The following is an 18908-nucleotide window of genomic DNA, read 5'->3' on the forward strand; positions in this document are numbered from 1 at the left end:
TTGGAAAAAGGCTGCAATGAAACAAAGAGTGAAAAATTTAAAGGGGTCTGAATACTTTCCGTACCCACTGTATCTGTTGCCAAAGTAGGACTGTACAAGATAACACCTCTTTGTATGTCACTACTTTATTGAAAACTGTCTGTCATGCATATCATGTGGCGGTATTAATTTAAACTTAATTTAAAATGTGTGTACATTAACATGCTCTCTCTTTCCAACTGCTGACATCACATTGCTTGCAATTTAAATCTTGGAGAGATAGAATGTGCTGTGATTGTGGCGTTTGCAGATGAGAGTATTGTGCAGGCAAATATCTCTGTTAATGCATCCCTGCATGACTGGATGATAACGAATGAAAGGAAAATATGCTGTGTGTATAGCAGCATTCTGTAGCATGCAATAAAAGGGACAATTCTTTTCTCTGATAGCTGTTTTTCTACCTTTTCTACTTGAGCATATGAATTTTATGAGGCAAAGATGAAAGAAAGTGGATGACTTGTGCAAAAGGCCATGTTTTGGATCATAACCTGCCCTTAAATACTCCACAGAATATATGTCGAAGCAGACTCTTAATTTCTTTGCCTTCTGCTAGATCCGAAGCCCCTTTGCCACCTTTTCTAACCCCAAAGCCTTGTTCAATTCTTCCTTTCTAACTCTGTTGTGACCGGATGACTTTGACCTGCATTTCCTGTGAATGAATGAAATCTATATTCTGCTTTTCCTCTTTCATTGTTTGATTGTTTGTAAATTTTTTGTTAGAAAGGGAAGCAAACGGACGCTTTTGTCCTTGTTGTGGATGCTGTTTCCTCTAAGTGGCTTAACCGAGCAGAGACACACACATGCACATACACATACACACGCACGTGCAGCGGGCTGCTGATGACAACCGTCTTCCTGTTAATGGAGGTGTTTAGTCTGTCCCATGTGTGTTTTGAGGCGACCAACAAGCCTGCACGCTTACTGTGGCTCTGGCCCAGTAAATTTATCTCCAGGCTGTTTTTTCTCTTGCTTCATTTGATACTGGAGTACATTTCCATTCCCACAATGCAACCTGTCGCTTACCTCAACTGCTTTGTTTGTCCAAAAATACCTCCCAATGCTGCAGGGAATCTGTGAAAGTAGGTTGTGGCAGAAGGCCATTATGTCCATTTAAGCAGCCGGAGCGCAATGGCACAAATTACAGTCTTCTGAAATAATTTGGTGTGACCGTAATGAGTAACGACAGGATTGTTTTAATGTTGCTCGGCATGGCCTGTCTAGACAAACTCATACATACAGTTTTAATACGCTCAAGAGGTTGGAATAAGTTTATGTTTCCCATTGTGGTTTTGTTCAGAGGTCATTTAAAGTATTTTGCAGATTTTTGATAAAACTGGTAGAAACGGAAAACAAAAGGAATAGTGTACAGAGAGAAAAGAGAGTCAAGTTTAGAGAGCGTGCACAGTTGAAGTGAAGTTCCTGTTCTTTGTGCTAAGCCTGGAGGGACCCTCAGCCTCAGTCGTAGCCCCCATAGAGTGACTTTAAGAGGGTCAACTTTAACAAGAGCTGTGTTGATTCTCTGTGTGTGGGAGGAGAGTGTCCGTGGCTGTTTTTTGAACATCAGGATGAGGACAAGACTGGGACGGCGCTGCTTTTTGTCTTCATATTTAAGCCTCCTTTTAGCCAAGAGGCAGGGGGCAACACTTGGTGGTCTGGACTCTGGGGGGCTGCACACTTTGTTACATAACAGTTTCTTGGGCAACAGTTACAGAAGGTACTCATTTTCTTTTTTGACATGAAATAAAATTTAGAAAAGAGATTATACTTTGTCGGCTAAAATTCATTTATGGTTTCTTTACATTATGTTGCGTGCAGTCCTGGCTTTTTTTAGCAAGGTCCCTGGGGAAATAGATGTGACAGCAGTTAGTTAGGCTTAAAGCTGAAGCAATTAGTCTATTATTTGATCAGTCAGTTGATAGAAAATTAACCAGCAGCTATTTTTGTAGTTTGTAGTTGATTTATTGCTTCAGTCACATGTCAGGCAAAAACATCAAATATTCTGTTTACATCTTCTGAAATGTGAGGATTTAATGCTTTTCTTTGTCATGTATTATAGTAAATGTAATAATAAGTTGGGTTTTTAAACTGTTGGTCTGATAAAGTAAGCAATCTACATAAAGGACATGTTGGGCATAATGGGCATTTCCCACTATTTTCTGAAAAAAATAACAACAGGATTAATCAATTAAATATTCTACAGAATGGTTGGAAAGCAGTGGGTAGTTACATTCCCCAGTCACTGCTAAACGTGTTCTAATGGATTCCATACACAGGAATAATGATGTGTTGGATGTCTTTACCACAGTGCCGGTGATTTATAAGGTCATTGAGTAGGACAGCTGTTGTGGAAGCTCTTTTACTAGTTACACGTAGCAGTTGTCTGCAGATGGTTGGCTAGGCTACAGAATAATGAAAAATGTGTTTGTATGGTTTAGGGAACAGTTATTTTCTTAATTTAATGATCTGTGTAGTTCTTTTTTGATAAAAAGTTTAGTCTGTAAGCTGTCATAACTTAAAGGGTTAACCTATTATCAAGCTTGAATGAAATGAATGAATAATCATTTATTATTAGAAATGTAAAATGATTCCAGTTATCTGAATGTAAAAAAATATATCTAGGTATATTTTAAATATATCTATGTATAATACTGTGCATCTCCGTAAAAAGCAGGGTAGCATAAGGTGTACTTCTTGTTCTGTAAATGGTATTAGTTGCTAATTCAATAAGTGATTGACAGAAAATTTATTGGTAACAATCTTAATAATCGATTTGTAATTATTTAAGCAAAAACTGCCAAAGGAATCAGTGTTTACAGGTTGTAATTTGTAAATATTTGCTCTTTTTCTTTGGTGATAGTAGATTGAATGTCTTTGGTTTTGGATTGTTGGTCGGACATTTTTCATCAATCGTTACTTGTTTAAGACTAATTGATTAATTGAATTAATAATCGGCAGATTAATCAAGGAATTAAAAATAATTAGTGGTTTGGCAAAAATATTTCAACTGTTTGTGTTAGGTTAACTATATTCTAGTGACCTTTGGTGCTGATTAACATTTCAAGCAGTAAGTCAGTATTATGTATTACATTTGAACAAGTCGCTGTCCTAACCTTGGCTGTTTGTTTGCACACTGGTTTTTGCTTTATCAGTTGGTCTGCTGTGGTTAGATAAGACATTGATCTCTGTGTGAGTGTTGAACATTTTATGTTTCTCAGAGAAATCCTAAGGCTGTTGAATATTAACACAGATTTCACACTCCTGAGAACAACCAGATGAGCATTGAATCCTTTCAGGGTGCTTTCACAAGGCCAGGGCCTTTCACAAGAGCTTTCAACCACATCCAACCTAAACCTATTCCCACCGTTTTGTGAGCCCAGAGTATACACAGGCTTAGCTCCAGGTTCTCGCTTCTCCTGATAGAGGTTGGTCGTCACACACGGGAGGTATGTTGAAATGATTCCTGTGTTTGATCCGTGGAGGTTGAGTATTCCTCCTCTCTCCTGTGTGTACTTACCCACCAGTATCTGTGGTTCAGGCCTGATCCCAGGGGCTAGGGGAGTGGACCCCTTACTGATCCCCATGGTGTGTTATGGTTCTGGGGGGGAATGTGCCGTGTCTCAGGTCTGCTCTAGATCAGGTTGCTGCACCCCCCGAGGCATGTGTTGTATTTGGACTGAGCCTTTGGATTGCCGATGGGGCCAGATGTCCCCTGGAACTCGTTCTGATGAAGTTTCTTTTTGCTTATCAGTAATGAACAATGGAAAGATAACCACATAGAAGATTGATCATGTGTCATGTATCATTTGCCTTATCTCTAACCAGTAACACATGCAGATGATAGTACATTTCTGATTCAGATTTCCGCTGCTGACCTATAATAAATGATATTATGCAGAAAACACCCACATTGCTCACCATTCACAATGTACTGTGTGGAGCAAGGTGTTCCATTATGTATCCATTGTGCTCTCACAATGCAAAGATATTTGACTTTGACACCCATTTGAAGATAAGTATCTGCATATTCTATGCCTCTGTGACGCCAAGTAAAAAAACACGTTTGCTGACACTTTTGAATTTAATATGCTGGTTTGCTGTTGGTCGGATCTGAAAGTGGATTAGGTCCATATTTCTCCTTTGGCATCAGTTTTCCAACTAGTTTAAATCTAACACTTAAATCTAACTGACAATGGTGCCATATATAGAGCTGAAACGACCAATCAACAGCACCACAAACAACAGCCTCCAAAATGACAATTACATTTAATCAACGCCTCTACAAAACATTGCTGAACTGAACTGAACATTACAACCTTCATGTGGGTAGGATTTATATCAAAACTGTTGCTTTAGACTGCATGCATTTAAGATAGGTGTACCTAATAAACAGACAACCGAGTTTACATTCCAGTATATGTATACCTTCTTGTAATAATATTAAACTATAGGCATGCACCAATAAAAAAGTTTGTCAGTTATCATGGCTAAACTATACATGGCAATATCTTGATAACAGTTTCATGTAAATTGCATTCAAACATGCAGCACTTCAATACTTCAGACCATTTCATTACAAAATCTCATCTCTATTGGTTTATACAAGCTAATTGGATACGTATGTTATCATATTACTGAGTCAGTAGTAATGAATAAAGGATGACCATAATAAGTTTCTGTATGATGTTGTCATGATAAATTAATTATTTAATTTCACTCACCTTCTGGCTTGTGCTTCGTACAAGTAAAAATTGTGATAAAAAAATTAGGTTTAGGCCTCGTGCTAAATAATCTCCAGACTCGCTTACCAGACACAAAGAGGAGGAAAACAAGAGGCCTCAGTTGATTGTTTTGAGTGGTAATCTCGTCTCACCACACCGCCTTAAGGCAAGGTTTATTTTCCTGATCAAGTCACTTCTTTACCCTCACATTTGATTCTCTCACATACACATTTTGCAAAGTTGTTTACCCAGTATTAACTGACCTCCTTGCTCCTTAACCAAACACCTCAGCAGGAAGCAACGTTACCTCCCCACCACTGGCCCGGTGCCACAGCATTGTGACTGAAACCTTGGTGTAAACTCTACACTTCTATAAAAACACAGAGCGATAAAGATCAAGGACATCAACTTACACGGCAAACATCTCCTCAGTCCACAAGAGCACCTACTGTTTTCTAGTAAAACACGCTTTCAGATGGGTTTTTAGGCATTCACATTCTTACCTAAAAGAATGAGAATGCCTCGTTAACATTTTCATCCTGAATCAGCACCCTTCTTACTTATCTGGTCATTTTTGACTGCACCCAGCTATAAATGTATATAGAGATCTCATATAGGCCCTGTCCTAACCTGGATTTAGTTTGTCTTTCTTGGTGTATTTGTGATTTAGGTTGTGCGTGTGTGTGTGTGTGTGTGTGTGTGTGTCTGTGTGTGTGTTTCTTAATGATCTTTAGGTGTTCCAGGACCTGGGTGTGTCGGTGCTGTCAGGAGCCTCAGAGGGCTACAATGTGTGTCTATTTGCTTACGGCCAAACAGGATCTGGAAAGACGTACACCATGATGGGGACACCGGTAAAATCACTGCATGGCACTATATACAGTACATACTCGCCAGGCATATTTTAGACAATGCAAATTATACAAAATCTATACCCAAATTATGCTGCACTGCAAATATGCAAATGTTATATTTTGTAATGAACAGCATTTAGTTGTGACCCCATTCTCCATGGCAACTGTCAAAACAATGCTACCTCACTTTCCGTTTTGTTTTTTGTTTCTCTTCTGTACGATGTCAGGACTCCATTGGCTTGACTCCTAGGATCTGTCAGGTACATCAATGGATTGTACAATTCAATGTAGCTTGCATACTAATAATTTGTGTATCCGGTGTCATAGTGTAAGGTCAACTGCCTTTCTCTTTTCCTTGCAGGGTCTCTTTAGGTCTGAAGACACTTTTTCTGATGGGCAAAACTCAAGCAGAGTGGAGATCAGGTACTGTGTTACTAATGTCTGACTGTGTAAATGTCTATACCTTTTTTGATCACTGCAATTATAAGTTACCGATTTCCTGATGTTGACTATCAAATTATACGGATACTTTTACTACAATTATGCTGCAAAGCTTCAAGCAAAACGATTCATATCAAAAACTGGATTTCCTTGTCGGTTTTTCTTATCCTCAACATCTTGAAGGCAATGTTAATTTGAGAAACGCAAATATGCTTTATGGGTTCTCCCTGACTTTCATTCCTAAGGAATAATGCAGTGTTCTTACAATTCGAAAAACCATTCATTTCAATTGTGTAGACTGTGTTTCTGGGTCGTTTGGTTGGACCAGCAGTCTAAAACGCAGACCATAAGCATGACTATGACCCGGTTCACACAAAGCTGGGGGCCATTGTTTTGTGTCACCCCCCTACTTTGTCTCTCTGCACTGTAAACTTCCCAATAAAGCCCAAATGCCAGAAAGTTTAACTTAAAGATGTTCTTGACATGTTTTGGAAAATGCAGAGGATTGCAAATTAACTCACAAGGGGACTGTGTAAAGGGACTGAATATAGGCAAATTGACATTAAATAATCTTCATTGACATGTGTGGGTCTTCATAGCAGGATGTTGTCTTAGGCTGCGTTCAGACAGGGAAACCGCGATCTGGATATGTTCCGCAGGGTTTTGTGGCGGGGGAGGGGGACGTTTGTGTGACGTCGTTTTGAGTTTTTTAACCCCACCAGGTAGACTTCATATTTAACAACTACTGTTTTCCGTCAGATCATTTAAAGATCTTGACATTTCTGATGACCTGAGAAAGAAAAGACACAGGCGACACAGATCAACTGTGTTTTGTTGTTTCACATTTTTACAAAAACGCCTGGGCAGTTCAGTGCTTCTGTTTTTGTGTTTTAAAACGTTTTTGTGGCAGCGATAGAGGCATTGATATTTCCTGTTTACTGAACGGGAGTCTCACACTGCCTCAAAACACACTGACAAGTCTGGTTTTTTCGTCCCAGGCCCGCCGCTGTTTTGTTTTTGTTTTTTTGCATGTCCCCCCTGCGGCCAACCCCTCTCTGCATCCTAAACGCACTGCCAACATTCAAAATGAATGGAAAGACCCGCGATTTTGCCGCAATATCTGAGGATTGACGCTGGCTGTGTGAATGCCCACTCATCCCTCTGTCCCTGCAGCTTCCTGGAGATCTATAACGAGCGTGTGCGAGACCTGCTGAGAGCAGGAGAGCAGAAGAAAAGAGCCTCCCTGAGAGTTAGAGAACACCCGGAGAAGGGGCCCTATGTACAAGGTTAGTGTTCAGGACACCGGAATCTAGTGCTGCACAATTAATCAAATTTGAATCACTATTTTAACTTCCCACGATCAAATTTGCGTGATCGAGCGTATTTTATTTTTAAGCGTCATTTCATAGACCGCTCCGTAAACCCCTGTCTGATCATGTGCCAGTCAGAGTAGTTCCCTGCACCTCCTGCAGGTTAGTTTCTAGATGTAGACAGTCACAGAGGACAGAGTAACGGGAGGAAAACTCAACAGATAGCAGTCGGTTATACGTCAGTCTCAAGGTTTACCAGTTTACCAGTATACAGCTGTATATTGTTAAGTATGAGGGGCAAACCTGTATTTTTACCAGTGTTTCCGTGGTAACTATTCTATCGCGGCCGCCACGGCGAAGAACACAGAAGAAGTTATTGAATGCAATTAACTTCAGTTGGTAGAGTAACAGCGTGTGAGACGGAGCTGCTGGACTTGGGCGAGAGATGTGACCCATGGCCAGAATATCATAATTCATAAAAATGCAGTGAGGATACAGACATTTCATACACACAACGTGTGTATCTGCCATTCGCCATGAGTCAGCCGTCTCTCTGTGAGTAGCGTCTATCAAACTGCCTCTCGCAGTTATAAATAGCCTATGTGACGATAAAATTTGTTTTGGTTCTAATCAACAAATAATCGTGAGAATAATGTGATCAAAATTTTTATCAAAATAATCGTGATTATCATTTTGGCCATAATCGTGCAGCCCTATCTGAATCTGTACTTTGTAAAGTAGTGGACAGAAAAGACAAACTGTACTTCCCAGGGCTAAAACACAACTTTAATTCTAAAGGCATCCTTTTTTCGCCCTTTCAGCAAGAATACATAAGAAACATAAAATGCTGATTCCCGGCTCTTGCATCTTGCACCCCCCAAGTGTTGTTTAATTTGGTGTAATTTACTTCATTAGTTTGCAATGTAAAAGACATGATAAATACAGGGAGACAATGCTTTACACAATGTATACACAAACACGCTTACATGTACACTTACCAACATACACACACACAGATGCATAATGGGGCTCATTATTTCCGCCTTTTGTCTTATTAGTCTGTCCTACTTATTAAATAATTAACTAGAGGTCTAGAGGCTTCAAATTCTTATTACCTTACTATGTTATTTTCACTAAGATTAAAATAAGAAGATAAATCTGTGCAAACGGTCTTTTGAATAATCTTACAGCAACTTTGTCTCAGACACACAGTTGGACTTTCCATATTTAAATGTTATGGTCTTGAGTTAGGTGCTATCACGGGCTATGAACTCTAAGAAGTGTTCAATAACAATTTTACTTATACAATTTATGTATACAAACACTCAGCGGAGGATCATACAGTATAATAATCTGTCTGAAAGAATTCGCATTAAGAGAGGGATTATGAGAGTGGATACCAAAGTCTCCTTCTCTCGACACTGTCAACACATCATTTTCTCAAACCATAGACTTGGATGTGTAACATGCTCTGCAGTATTTTGAGTAATTCTTGTGTCTTGTAAATTTAGTTTATAAGTCACTGCGTTGTGCGGTCAGAGATGGAATTTTGTTCAGTTGTTAAGCAACTGGAATTGGAATTGTCCGTCATGGCTTCAAGCCAGACTCCTCATTTAGCTTGTCTTACTCTCTCTATTTGTCTTTCTCTCCATCTGTCTCCTCATCCTTTTCCCTCTTTCCTTCTCTCCCTTTTATTCGCCTGCGTTTCTATGTTTAAAGTCCTGCATGATTTCATTTTCAGTATCAGGAGAAATCCCAGTTGACCAGAGGAAGTGAAGTCCTTTCCTTGTGGTTCCTAGGAGAACACTTCACCACACACACATACACACACAGAGTACATTTAGGGCTCCCAGCTATTAAACTTCTTTTTCAACACATCAACACGTGTCCATCAAACAGGGTTTTGCTGTCACTCTTATTCTGTCAAAGTAATTTAAATATTTGTATAAAATTTTGATATTAAAACCAGGAGTAAGGAAACACATGATCTAGCACCACAAGGCCCTGTGTGCGCATGTGTTTAACAGCCTCTTAAGATGTGATTCACACCTGGAAGTAGAGCATTGTTGAGATTTGTTTGCTTCTAAATGCTGTAGGAAATTATTAGGGATCAAGCGTGAGCAAGTTTTGATGAGGCATGTCCTGCTTGTGTCTTTTTCACATTTCTATCTCTCTGTTTTTTATGTTTGTGTTAGTGTTATCAGTGTCAGGTCACTGTCAGTTGTATTCTTGTTGTTTTTCAGCTATCTCTAAATTTCCTTTACAAAAATTAAAATAGTTAAATAGCGTATCTATTATATTATTGTTATTATTATTTTTACTAATATTCCTATGGCAGCCAGCCATACATAACTATAACCTTAAAAAGTAAAACCTATATATCCTCTAGCTTAATTTCTTTTAATATTTTATAAGTTTAATAAAAAAGAAATTCCCAGCTATTGTATAATGTGCATCTTTTTCTTACTCTTACTCTTACAGAGAGTTTTCCACCCGAAGTTTAACAGGAGTTACTTCCCACTACGGAATTTAAGTCAAGGTTGATTTCAAACTTAACCTTTTGGTTTATTTGCTTTAGATTTCTCAGTATTTTGTGTTTCTCTAATCAGACCTGTCACAGCATGTAGTCACAGACTGCAAGCATGCCTTGGATCTTTTGGAGGAAGGCATGGCCAACCGGATCACCGCAGCAACCCACAACCATGATGCCAGCAGCCGATCCCACGCCATCTTCACCATCCAGTACACACAGGTCATCATCTCTCTCAGCCCTTCGATTAGCAATATACAAAGCTATACTCATCTGTTAATGAGTCAATCTGCTAATGGTCCTCTTTCTAACTTTTGAATGGATTCCAAAGTGCGGTTAATAGTGTTAGTATCTTTTTTCAGGTGGAACACGTATCAGTATTTGCAGGTGCCAGTCTGATTACTCTTGTTTTTTTCTCCACAGGCAATCCTAGAAAAAAACCTTCCTTCAGAAACTGTCAGCAAGATTAACCTGGTGGACTTGGCTGGGAGGTGAAACTGTTATTTCCTTCTGTTGTGTGTTTTTGCTCAACATCTTTTGAGTCAATGTTATTGATTAAACTGCCCCCTAGTGGATCTTGGCTACAGGCCTGAGATATTCTCATTTCCACACGTTTATTGGGCAATCTGTGTCTTTATGTACCTCATGTTATGTTTATGTTGTTTCTGACAGTGAGCGAGCAGACCCCCACTACTGCAGGGATAGACTGACAGAGGGCTCTAACATCAACAAGTCACTGGTCACTTTGGGCATTGTCATATCTGCTCTTGGTAAATGAAGACAATGCTTATGATTCCATTTGAAGTTCAAGTGATGATGTCTTTTTTTTTTTTTTTTGGAATTAAATCTAGCACAGACCTTCACAAATTCTTGATTTTCCTTTCACATTTCCTTTATCCTCACAGTATTCCCTTCTCTTCTGTACCACTCTCTCCATAAATACATCAAACCTTTGTACTTCTTACCACTGCCTCCACAGCCCAGAACTCCCAGATGTCAAGCAGCTGTCAGAGTATCAACAGTATGGCATCTGAGGGCGATGGCAGCACGGTGGGAAGCCACAGCAGCTCCTTTTCTGGAGGAGGTGGGAGGAGGCACAGCTTCATCCCCTACAGAGACTCGGTCCTAACCTGGCTGCTGAAAGACAGCCTGGGCGGCAACTCCAAGACCATCATGATTGCAAGTAAGTGGAACACATTGTGAAAGGATCAAGGCTTAGATTTAGCACGTTTTGGTTCATTAACAATAAATTGCATGGGCTTATATAAGCTTTAACTAAAAGTTTAGAGTTGAACAGTGTTGCAATCATATGCTAATCTGTTTATCAATCTCAAACCCTAAAGGAAAATATGGAAAATCAAAGGAATAATTGATAGTGAAAATGTAAATGTGAAAGTTTTTTTTATGCCAACCAACTCTTAAATCCCTGTTCTTACAGAGTTTTTTTCAAGCACTTAAACTCACCAATATTGAAGACTTAAAAACAAAAAACTTTCATCACAGCTGCAGCAGTATCACGACAAGATAATTTAACTTTGATAAAAATTCTGCAAGGCATTTCTTATTCTTTTGTATATGATCAAATGGCTGTCTGGAAAGTTGGAAATTAAATCTAAAAAGTAATGGTGATCCTTTGGAAAATGGTTTAAGTAATATGACCACATGCTGGCAAAACCAGTGGTGTTGTCCCTTAAGTCTCACTCATTAAATTCTTTTTTTTGTGATGTGCTAATGGCTGTGTGTGTCCTCACTGGTGTGTTTATGTGTTGCAGCGGTCTCGCCCTCCGCTAGCAGTTACAACGAGACCCTCAGCACCCTGCGCTATGCGGCCCATGCCAGAAATATTGTCAACAAGCCTCGGGTTAATGAGGTCAGTGGCCATTAAGAGTCCGATGCCAGGACTTAATGTTTGATCTAAATGTGTTGAGTAGGTTAAGGCTTATGCATAGATTTTTGGTATTAATGAACGTCCGTTACATTCACGATCACGGAAGGCTTGTGTCATGTGGATGTGCTGACAGTTTTGTTGTCAATACTTAGAATTCCTCATGGGGGTGACAGAAACTACGCACTATAGCTTTAATGTGTACTTTCATGTCTGTGCAGGATGCCAATGTACGCCTGATCAGGGAACTGAGAGAGGAGATTGACAGGTTGAAGAGCATGCTGCTCAGCTTTGAAATGGTATGGTGACTTTTCATCACTAGAGCATAGAACTCACTCTCCAAGGGATACACCCTATGCGGTGTAGCCCCCCCCCCTTCCCTCTTAGCACTGTAAGGCTTTGAATAAATTTGAATACATTTAGCTTTGAATTTTTTTTTAGCAAAGGCTTCATACAGTGCTTTGTGTCTTTGTGACAATTGTATTTCAATGTGTGGTAAAGATTGAATTGCATTTTAACGCATGTGGCATTTTCCTTTCGCTCAGTATTTTAACTGATTATTTCCCCCCCTCTTGACTGACAGCGGCGTAATCCCAGTCCATCCCTTAGCGATGAGAAGGATGGAAATCTCTCTGAGATTGTGCTACAGAACGAACTAAAGGTAACACAGGGTGGACACACATGGTTACATCCGCCTGACAGATACGGTAGTCCTTGACAAATCAAGCATCATGAGTTTGACACTCCACAAGTTGACAATAAAAAAGATAAGATTTGTCATGCACATTTATTTCTAAATGTGTATGATATCCACATCAGTTCACCCAAGTTATATTAAGCATTTTCTTCTGACTAAATCTTCCCGCCCTAGATTTTGAGCTTCTTGCCTGCTATTTGTTTAACCTAATGAGGAAAATAAAAATTCTCAGCGAGTTGTGGGATTATCATGAGTAACTGCGACACTGTTTCTTGAATAAAACATCCCTGTTGATATTTTCAATTTGATGTTTTTTTTAAATGTATTGAGCTTTGTTCACCTCACCTCACCTGTTGTATCAAGATGGCAGCAGATGTGTCAGCAGCGGATAACTCTAAAACCTGTGTGTTGGAAGTACATATCTGTGAAACAGTATGCTTTTCTTCTGACTTTGAAACTTCTTAAAAGAAAGTTAGGAAATGTACTGAGTAGTTGCAGCAGCAGTGGTGGTTTATATTGGTATCATCATTGTCTCCCTGAACACAGATATTTACCTTTTTCAATTACCTACTTCCATCTCCCTCATCCATGTCTCCTGCTCAGGTGGAGCAGCTGACGAAGGACTGGTCGGAGAGCTGGAGAGACAAGAAGGAGCTGCTGGAGCAGTACAGCGTGGACATCAACCGAGACCGGGCTGGATTCCTCATTAACTCCTTCCAACCACACCTGGTTACTCTGGATGGAGATGTTCTTAGCACCGGGGTCGTCTTCTATCACCTCAGGGTATAATGATAAGAGACAAATAGATATGTTGTGCCCATAAAGAGTAATGTTCTTGTATTTTGGTATTATTAAATTTTCCCCCTTATTATTATTCATTTTGTTCAGTGCTTTTCTTAGTGTAAATAATAGAATGCATGTTAGTAATGTATCGTATCAACACTAGTATAAGTGTAAAACCTAATATAATGTTATGCATTTTAGTTGTTTTAGATGCTGTTAAGTGTGTACTTTCACTTTGTCTCTTTAGTTGTACATTTCTTTTCCTCACTCATTTGAACGACATGATGCAAACTCCAACAAAATTCTTTACCTTTGCTGTACTTTTCTCCAACTCTAAAGTTCCTGATTTGTCAGCTGTCTTGACTAAAACCATGTCTTTTTTTCTACTACAGTCTTCTCCCTCCTCCTTCCCACTATTTTTCTCTGTTCTTCTCGAAAACCCCTTGAGAAAAGGTGCGTTTCTACTGTGTTTTCCTTTCACTCTACCCTCCAACTTTTCTTTTGCGTGTGCGTGTGTGTGTCTTCCGTAATGCATAAAGCGGGGTTGGATAAGAGGCTCTTAGTTCTGAGGCTAGGACTCAGGGGAGCTCAAGCTGTCCTGATTCTGACAATGACAAGCATACCCTTAGGCCTGACGATTACACTGTTTCCTGCATGTGAAGAGCCAAGGCCACCTGGGAACGCATGTGGTCTTGCCACCATATAGGAAAGCCTTTTATCCCATTAGATAAAATGTTAAAGTAAACAGTTGATATGTTTTCCTACAGCTAAGTGCAAGATTAGAATTGAAATGACAAAAGTGTTCCAAATCATTGTGTAAAATTCTTGTCATCATTAGATCCACTATTGCTTCTGTAGCATAACCAGCTTAATGTCCAGAATGCACAATAGTTGTTTTGATGTAGCTTACACCATGTTTCTTTTCCTCGTACAGGAAGGAGTTACCCACATAGGACCTCAGGAACAGTTTGAAGAACCACAGATAGGTATTATTTATTCATCAGGTTTCTATGTTTCCTTATCCAGCTGCATATATTCATTTTTAGATTGTTGTACATTACATGAGTATCTTACACCATCCATCATCCCAGAGTAAACATACAGGGAACTTTAGACATACAGGGAGCTTTAGACAGAACATGCAGTATAAAACATAAAACATAGCAGAAGATATGAGAATGCTAAGTCAAATATTGTATAGGGCTCTATAGTGCAGCCAAAATTTGTAAGGGTGTGACTAAAAAAAAATGCTCCTAGGTGCACCTTGCATCTGGTGCCTCTCCACCAATGAAGCATTTATTCTCCTTTGGCGGAACGTACACTCATGGTTGGATAATATCGTGGTCTAAACCAATCAGAGATCTAGATGGGGCGGGCCTTTGCCTCTGATTGGCTGTGGTCCAGATATTCCTTGAGGCCTAGACTGCTCTGTGCTTTGTGATTGAAATTGCGAGCTGAGCACCAGATAGAAAGTTACGGCAGTCAGCATCAGCAAAATAAGCTCAAGAAAACTAGAGACTCAAAATAAAAAGGGGAAAACATATGGCTAAATTTTTTTAAAGACTGGTTAGACCAATTTCTCTAGTTAAGGTTTAATAAGAAAGAGAATGCAGTGCACTGCATGGCAGGTGTACAGTGCATTTGTAAATGGATCGTTTCATATTGAAAAGCTGAAAAAAACATTTACAAAACAAACACACTTTAAGTGAGCGACTAAAGTGGCCACTCTCCCGGCTGCATTTCAGCGGCAGCTATCAGGTCCTCAGAATTATCAGAGATGATAATAAAATTCAACATCGCCTATAACATCGCAAAAGAAGAGCTGCCATTCACTAAATTTAGATGGGACATTTTTCTGATGATGAAAACAAGCACAGTAATGAAGTTGCATGTGCCAAATTTAGTGGGGTAACAGCCGACACATAAAAAAAAGAAAAAAAGGATGACGTACATGTCATTTATGGTCGACGGTGACACAGACATTTCCACAGAGGGAGAAGCAACGCACAGAGTCCCTTACATAGCCAGCTTCAGTCAGAGTGTCATTACAGCAGAAGAGTTATGAATGCGCACAGTAGCCTACTGTTGGAGATGGGGACCGCTAGGACATGTACAAACCTGCTGCTACCCGTGTTAGGTCTCAGTTTAAACAGTAGCACTTTCTATTTTGAAGTGTTTTTGTTTGGCAGCTCAGTGAAGCACTTTAAACATTTTTAAACAGGTTTTTATGTTTATGTATAGTATAATTGTGCTTCCAATTAAAAAAGTATTTACTTACACCCTATTCTAGTTTATAACAATTTACATTATCTATTTGAATTTATATGGAGCTTGATATAAAGGTGACGTTGATATTGTGGCGTTAAAGGCAATGCAAGGAAAAGTGTAGGTACACCTGAAAAAAATAAAAGTTAGGCGCACCAGTGCAATCAAGGCAAAATGTTAGTCTAGAGCCCTTCTATATATATATATCCTAAAATAGAATGTTCATTTTCATTAAAGTAATTAATAATGCATAAGTGTGATTGTGTTATATCTTCTAGTTCTGCAGGGCAGTGCCAGCTGTGAGATTGAAAACCACCGAGGTGTAGTTACGCTTACACCGCTTCCTGGCTGCGTCTGCCTGCTCAACGACAGAGAGGTCACTGAGTCCTGCAGACTGGCTCAAGGTCTGCTCATGTCCTCAACAGAACAGTTTGCACGTCTTACCCACTGCACGTTTTACGTACTGTACATGTGAAACAGATAGGATATTTTGTAGTTAAAGCGAACAGCAAAACAGCAGTTGCTTGTTTTTTATATCTAATACAAGTCCGAGAGTTACGTTAAAGATAAAACCGTTTAATAGTCACTGAGTGGCAATGGCGGACTCTGCTGCTGACATGGAAAACTACCCCATAGAGGGGTAACTGAGTGTAAATTCATTCATTGCTTATAGTAAAATAAATGCCAAACATACGTAGAATCTTAACTGCATACTGTAAGCCAGAGATCTACCAAAGGGCTACCTAATTCTTAATGTTTTAAGAGTTTTTTTGAAAATGTAAAATGTCTTAACATGAATCCAACGTATTATTTATATACGCAAATAAAATGATAGTAACTATTAGTAAGGTAATCACTAAGATAGCTATCCACGAATACTGTTCCTCCTAAATGATTCACTGTGGCATATGTATGTTTAACATTAAAACATGATTTATAATATCATGCCACAAATTATTATTTTAATAGTATAATATCAATTTATTATTTTGCTTTAATAGCACCCTACTTGTTATTATAGGTCCAGTTTTATATGCAACAAATTTTAACCAAATAGAGTAGGGAGTCCCTGATCCGTATCTCTTCCAGGGGGTCCTTGGCTTAAAAAAACATTGTGTTGTAAAAAACAAACAAAAAAAGATGAATAGTAGATGGATAGAAAAGCATATTACAATGATCTTTTTAGTATTGCTGATGTTGTCAGAAAAGACATAAACATTCAGTGACCTGAGCAGAACTTGACACTGAGCACTAAGATCTGACATGGGATTTTTGCACTATGCTGAATATCATATATAGGTCAATGTACAATTATATAAAAACACTGAAATGATCTGATTTGATAACATATAAGGGTTAATATACAATTATATATGCATGCACACTTAAAGGTGCACAGATTCTTCCCAATGGTAAACTTATAGACACCCATTTACATGCCCCACTGCTATACACCTACTGTCAGCATCCATTGATGATTCCAAGATAAGCACAGCTTGTGATTAAAGAGATGTTTATATGTCCCCAGGGATGGTGATCACCTTGGGAGGAGTGCACAAGTTCCGCTTCAACCACCCGGCAGAGGCAGCTGTCCTCCGGGAACGCAGAAGGGTGGGTGCTGCTCAGCTGAAAATGAAAATGATGCCGTCAGTTATGATGGCCGTCGTCATTATATTGATGATGAGCAGATAAATGAGATGTTGCGGTTGACATACTGTAATGCTAGAGATGCACTAAATTGTTTCTGGTCATTTTCTAGCATACAACTATGTTGAGAATACTTGTGACTGTTTTTTTAGTTTTTTAATTTCTTGCAAATATTAAAGTTGATCTTTTCTTTACTGTTTTTAAGGCCAGTGAAGGTGGCATGACCTGCACCTACATTGATCATTGCCCTTTGACCCCCGACCACAGGTAAACACTGCCTCCAAAAACAAACTCACAGAACAACACAATATTCATCCCTCCTACTCTATGTGTGTGATGAACAGAGCGCTTATTTTGCCAGCATACAGCATACATATTTGATAAGAGATACATGTGTTGTACCATGTTCAAGCAGTGGAAATAGGGCAATGCTTCCTACGTGTTTAAATTCAGTTGGTGGAGATTGCATGTGCATCTATTAGCCCCCACCCTCCTGAACAATCCCAGTTAGCTGTTTACACGACAGGCTTAGCCGTTGCTTGGTTACTTGTGAGACGCAGAACTGTAAACCAACAACAGTAGCTTTTACTTTCAACCTGCCACAACCTAAATACTAATATCTAGACGTGAAATTGCACCTAGGTAAGTTGAAATGATGTCTTTTACTTTTCTGTTTTTCTCTTTCCTTTTTGTCCATCACAGCTCTGACTTTGTATTACCCTGAATCTATGTGTCTGTTTTATAGTATTGAAGAAGTGAAGCTCCAAGGCCAGCTGGGTGCCCGTCTCTCCCCCAGCGAGGAGCCTACTGCTAGGCAGCGAATGGAGGAGCAGCAGCACTACGTAGAGAGTTTGCGACAGGAGATTAAGGCTGAGCAAAAAAGGGCTGAGAGTGAGCTGGAGAGGGAGCAGGCCCACCTTCGACAGCAACACAGTGAAAGTAAGCCGTTTCCACACACACAAAAAAAGTCATTGATCATGCAGATACCTACTTTTAAAATCCAAGCCAAAATTCAAAATTTCTAGATATAGTTTTAAAGCTGGATGACCACATAAGATTTAGTAAATTTATACATATTGTGCAGGTGTAACATATCCACCCCTTATGATTCCCTCCTGTAAATCTTTACCCAACAGTCCAGCAGTGGATTTTGCAGGAGAAACGGCGTCTAACAACTGTAGCGTCTGGCGTTCAGACAGACCTCATCCATGCACCCCTCCTGGAGCTGGGGGGAAATCAGGCGTCTGAGGAGAAGGAAGGGGAGACAGTGGACCATCCGTCCCAGGTGGTAAGGGCCAGGAAGAAGGTGGTGCAGGAGGAGCTACTAAAGCATCACGCCCTTTGCCGTTCCGAGAGCCGCATCCGTCGGAAAAAGTTGCACTACCAGCTGGAAAGAATCGCCCGGAAGCGGCATCTGTTGGAAGCTAAGAGGGAATTGCAGCAGCTGGAAAGGGCCCTGCCTCCAGAGCCAGGCAGCCCTGAGTCTCTTGAGCTGGGTTCCCCCACAAAGCTCAGAGGAAGACCATTTTTTTCTCGTAGACATTCATTCTCAGCAGATCTTCTGTCCCGGCTCTACCCACAGAACACCCCTATCTTTAGGTAAGCACATACAGTAGTTGTAAAACCTGTAGAGTTACTTGCATGAAGGGCAAAAAGTAAACTTCTTAGCTTATTTTTTAACAGGCCCAAAAAAAATTTCTGGCTGTTTTGTGGTTGCTTGTGCCTCCTTCACATAAATATTT

At 39.7% G+C, this 18908-nt stretch overlaps 1 protein-coding gene across 1 annotated transcript in view; it reads left to right on the top strand.

Moving 5' to 3' along the window:
• Positions 1-18908, top strand: part of stard9 (StAR-related lipid transfer (START) domain containing 9) — a 34389-nt gene that overhangs the window by 12368 nt on the left and 3113 nt on the right. Inside the window, exons 4-21 of the mRNA XM_034859140.1 lie at positions 5492-5608; positions 5836-5868; positions 5970-6031; positions 7223-7335; positions 9969-10111; positions 10313-10380; positions 10562-10659; positions 10869-11072; positions 11662-11759; positions 11996-12073; positions 12358-12435; positions 13075-13254; positions 14189-14240; positions 15798-15923; positions 17048-17130; positions 17372-17433; positions 17912-18105; positions 18303-18765. Of these exons, the coding sequence (XP_034715031.1) occupies positions 5492-5608; positions 5836-5868; positions 5970-6031; positions 7223-7335; positions 9969-10111; positions 10313-10380; positions 10562-10659; positions 10869-11072; positions 11662-11759; positions 11996-12073; positions 12358-12435; positions 13075-13254; positions 14189-14240; positions 15798-15923; positions 17048-17130; positions 17372-17433; positions 17912-18105; positions 18303-18765 (2252 nt within the window). The remainder of the gene's footprint in view (positions 1-5491; positions 5609-5835; positions 5869-5969; positions 6032-7222; positions 7336-9968; positions 10112-10312; positions 10381-10561; positions 10660-10868; positions 11073-11661; positions 11760-11995; positions 12074-12357; positions 12436-13074; positions 13255-14188; positions 14241-15797; positions 15924-17047; positions 17131-17371; positions 17434-17911; positions 18106-18302; positions 18766-18908) is intronic.

This window comes from Etheostoma cragini, chromosome 20 (genome assembly GCF_013103735.1).
Source record: "Etheostoma cragini isolate CJK2018 chromosome 20, CSU_Ecrag_1.0, whole genome shotgun sequence".
NCBI lineage: Eukaryota > Metazoa > Chordata > Actinopteri > Perciformes > Percidae > Etheostoma > Etheostoma cragini.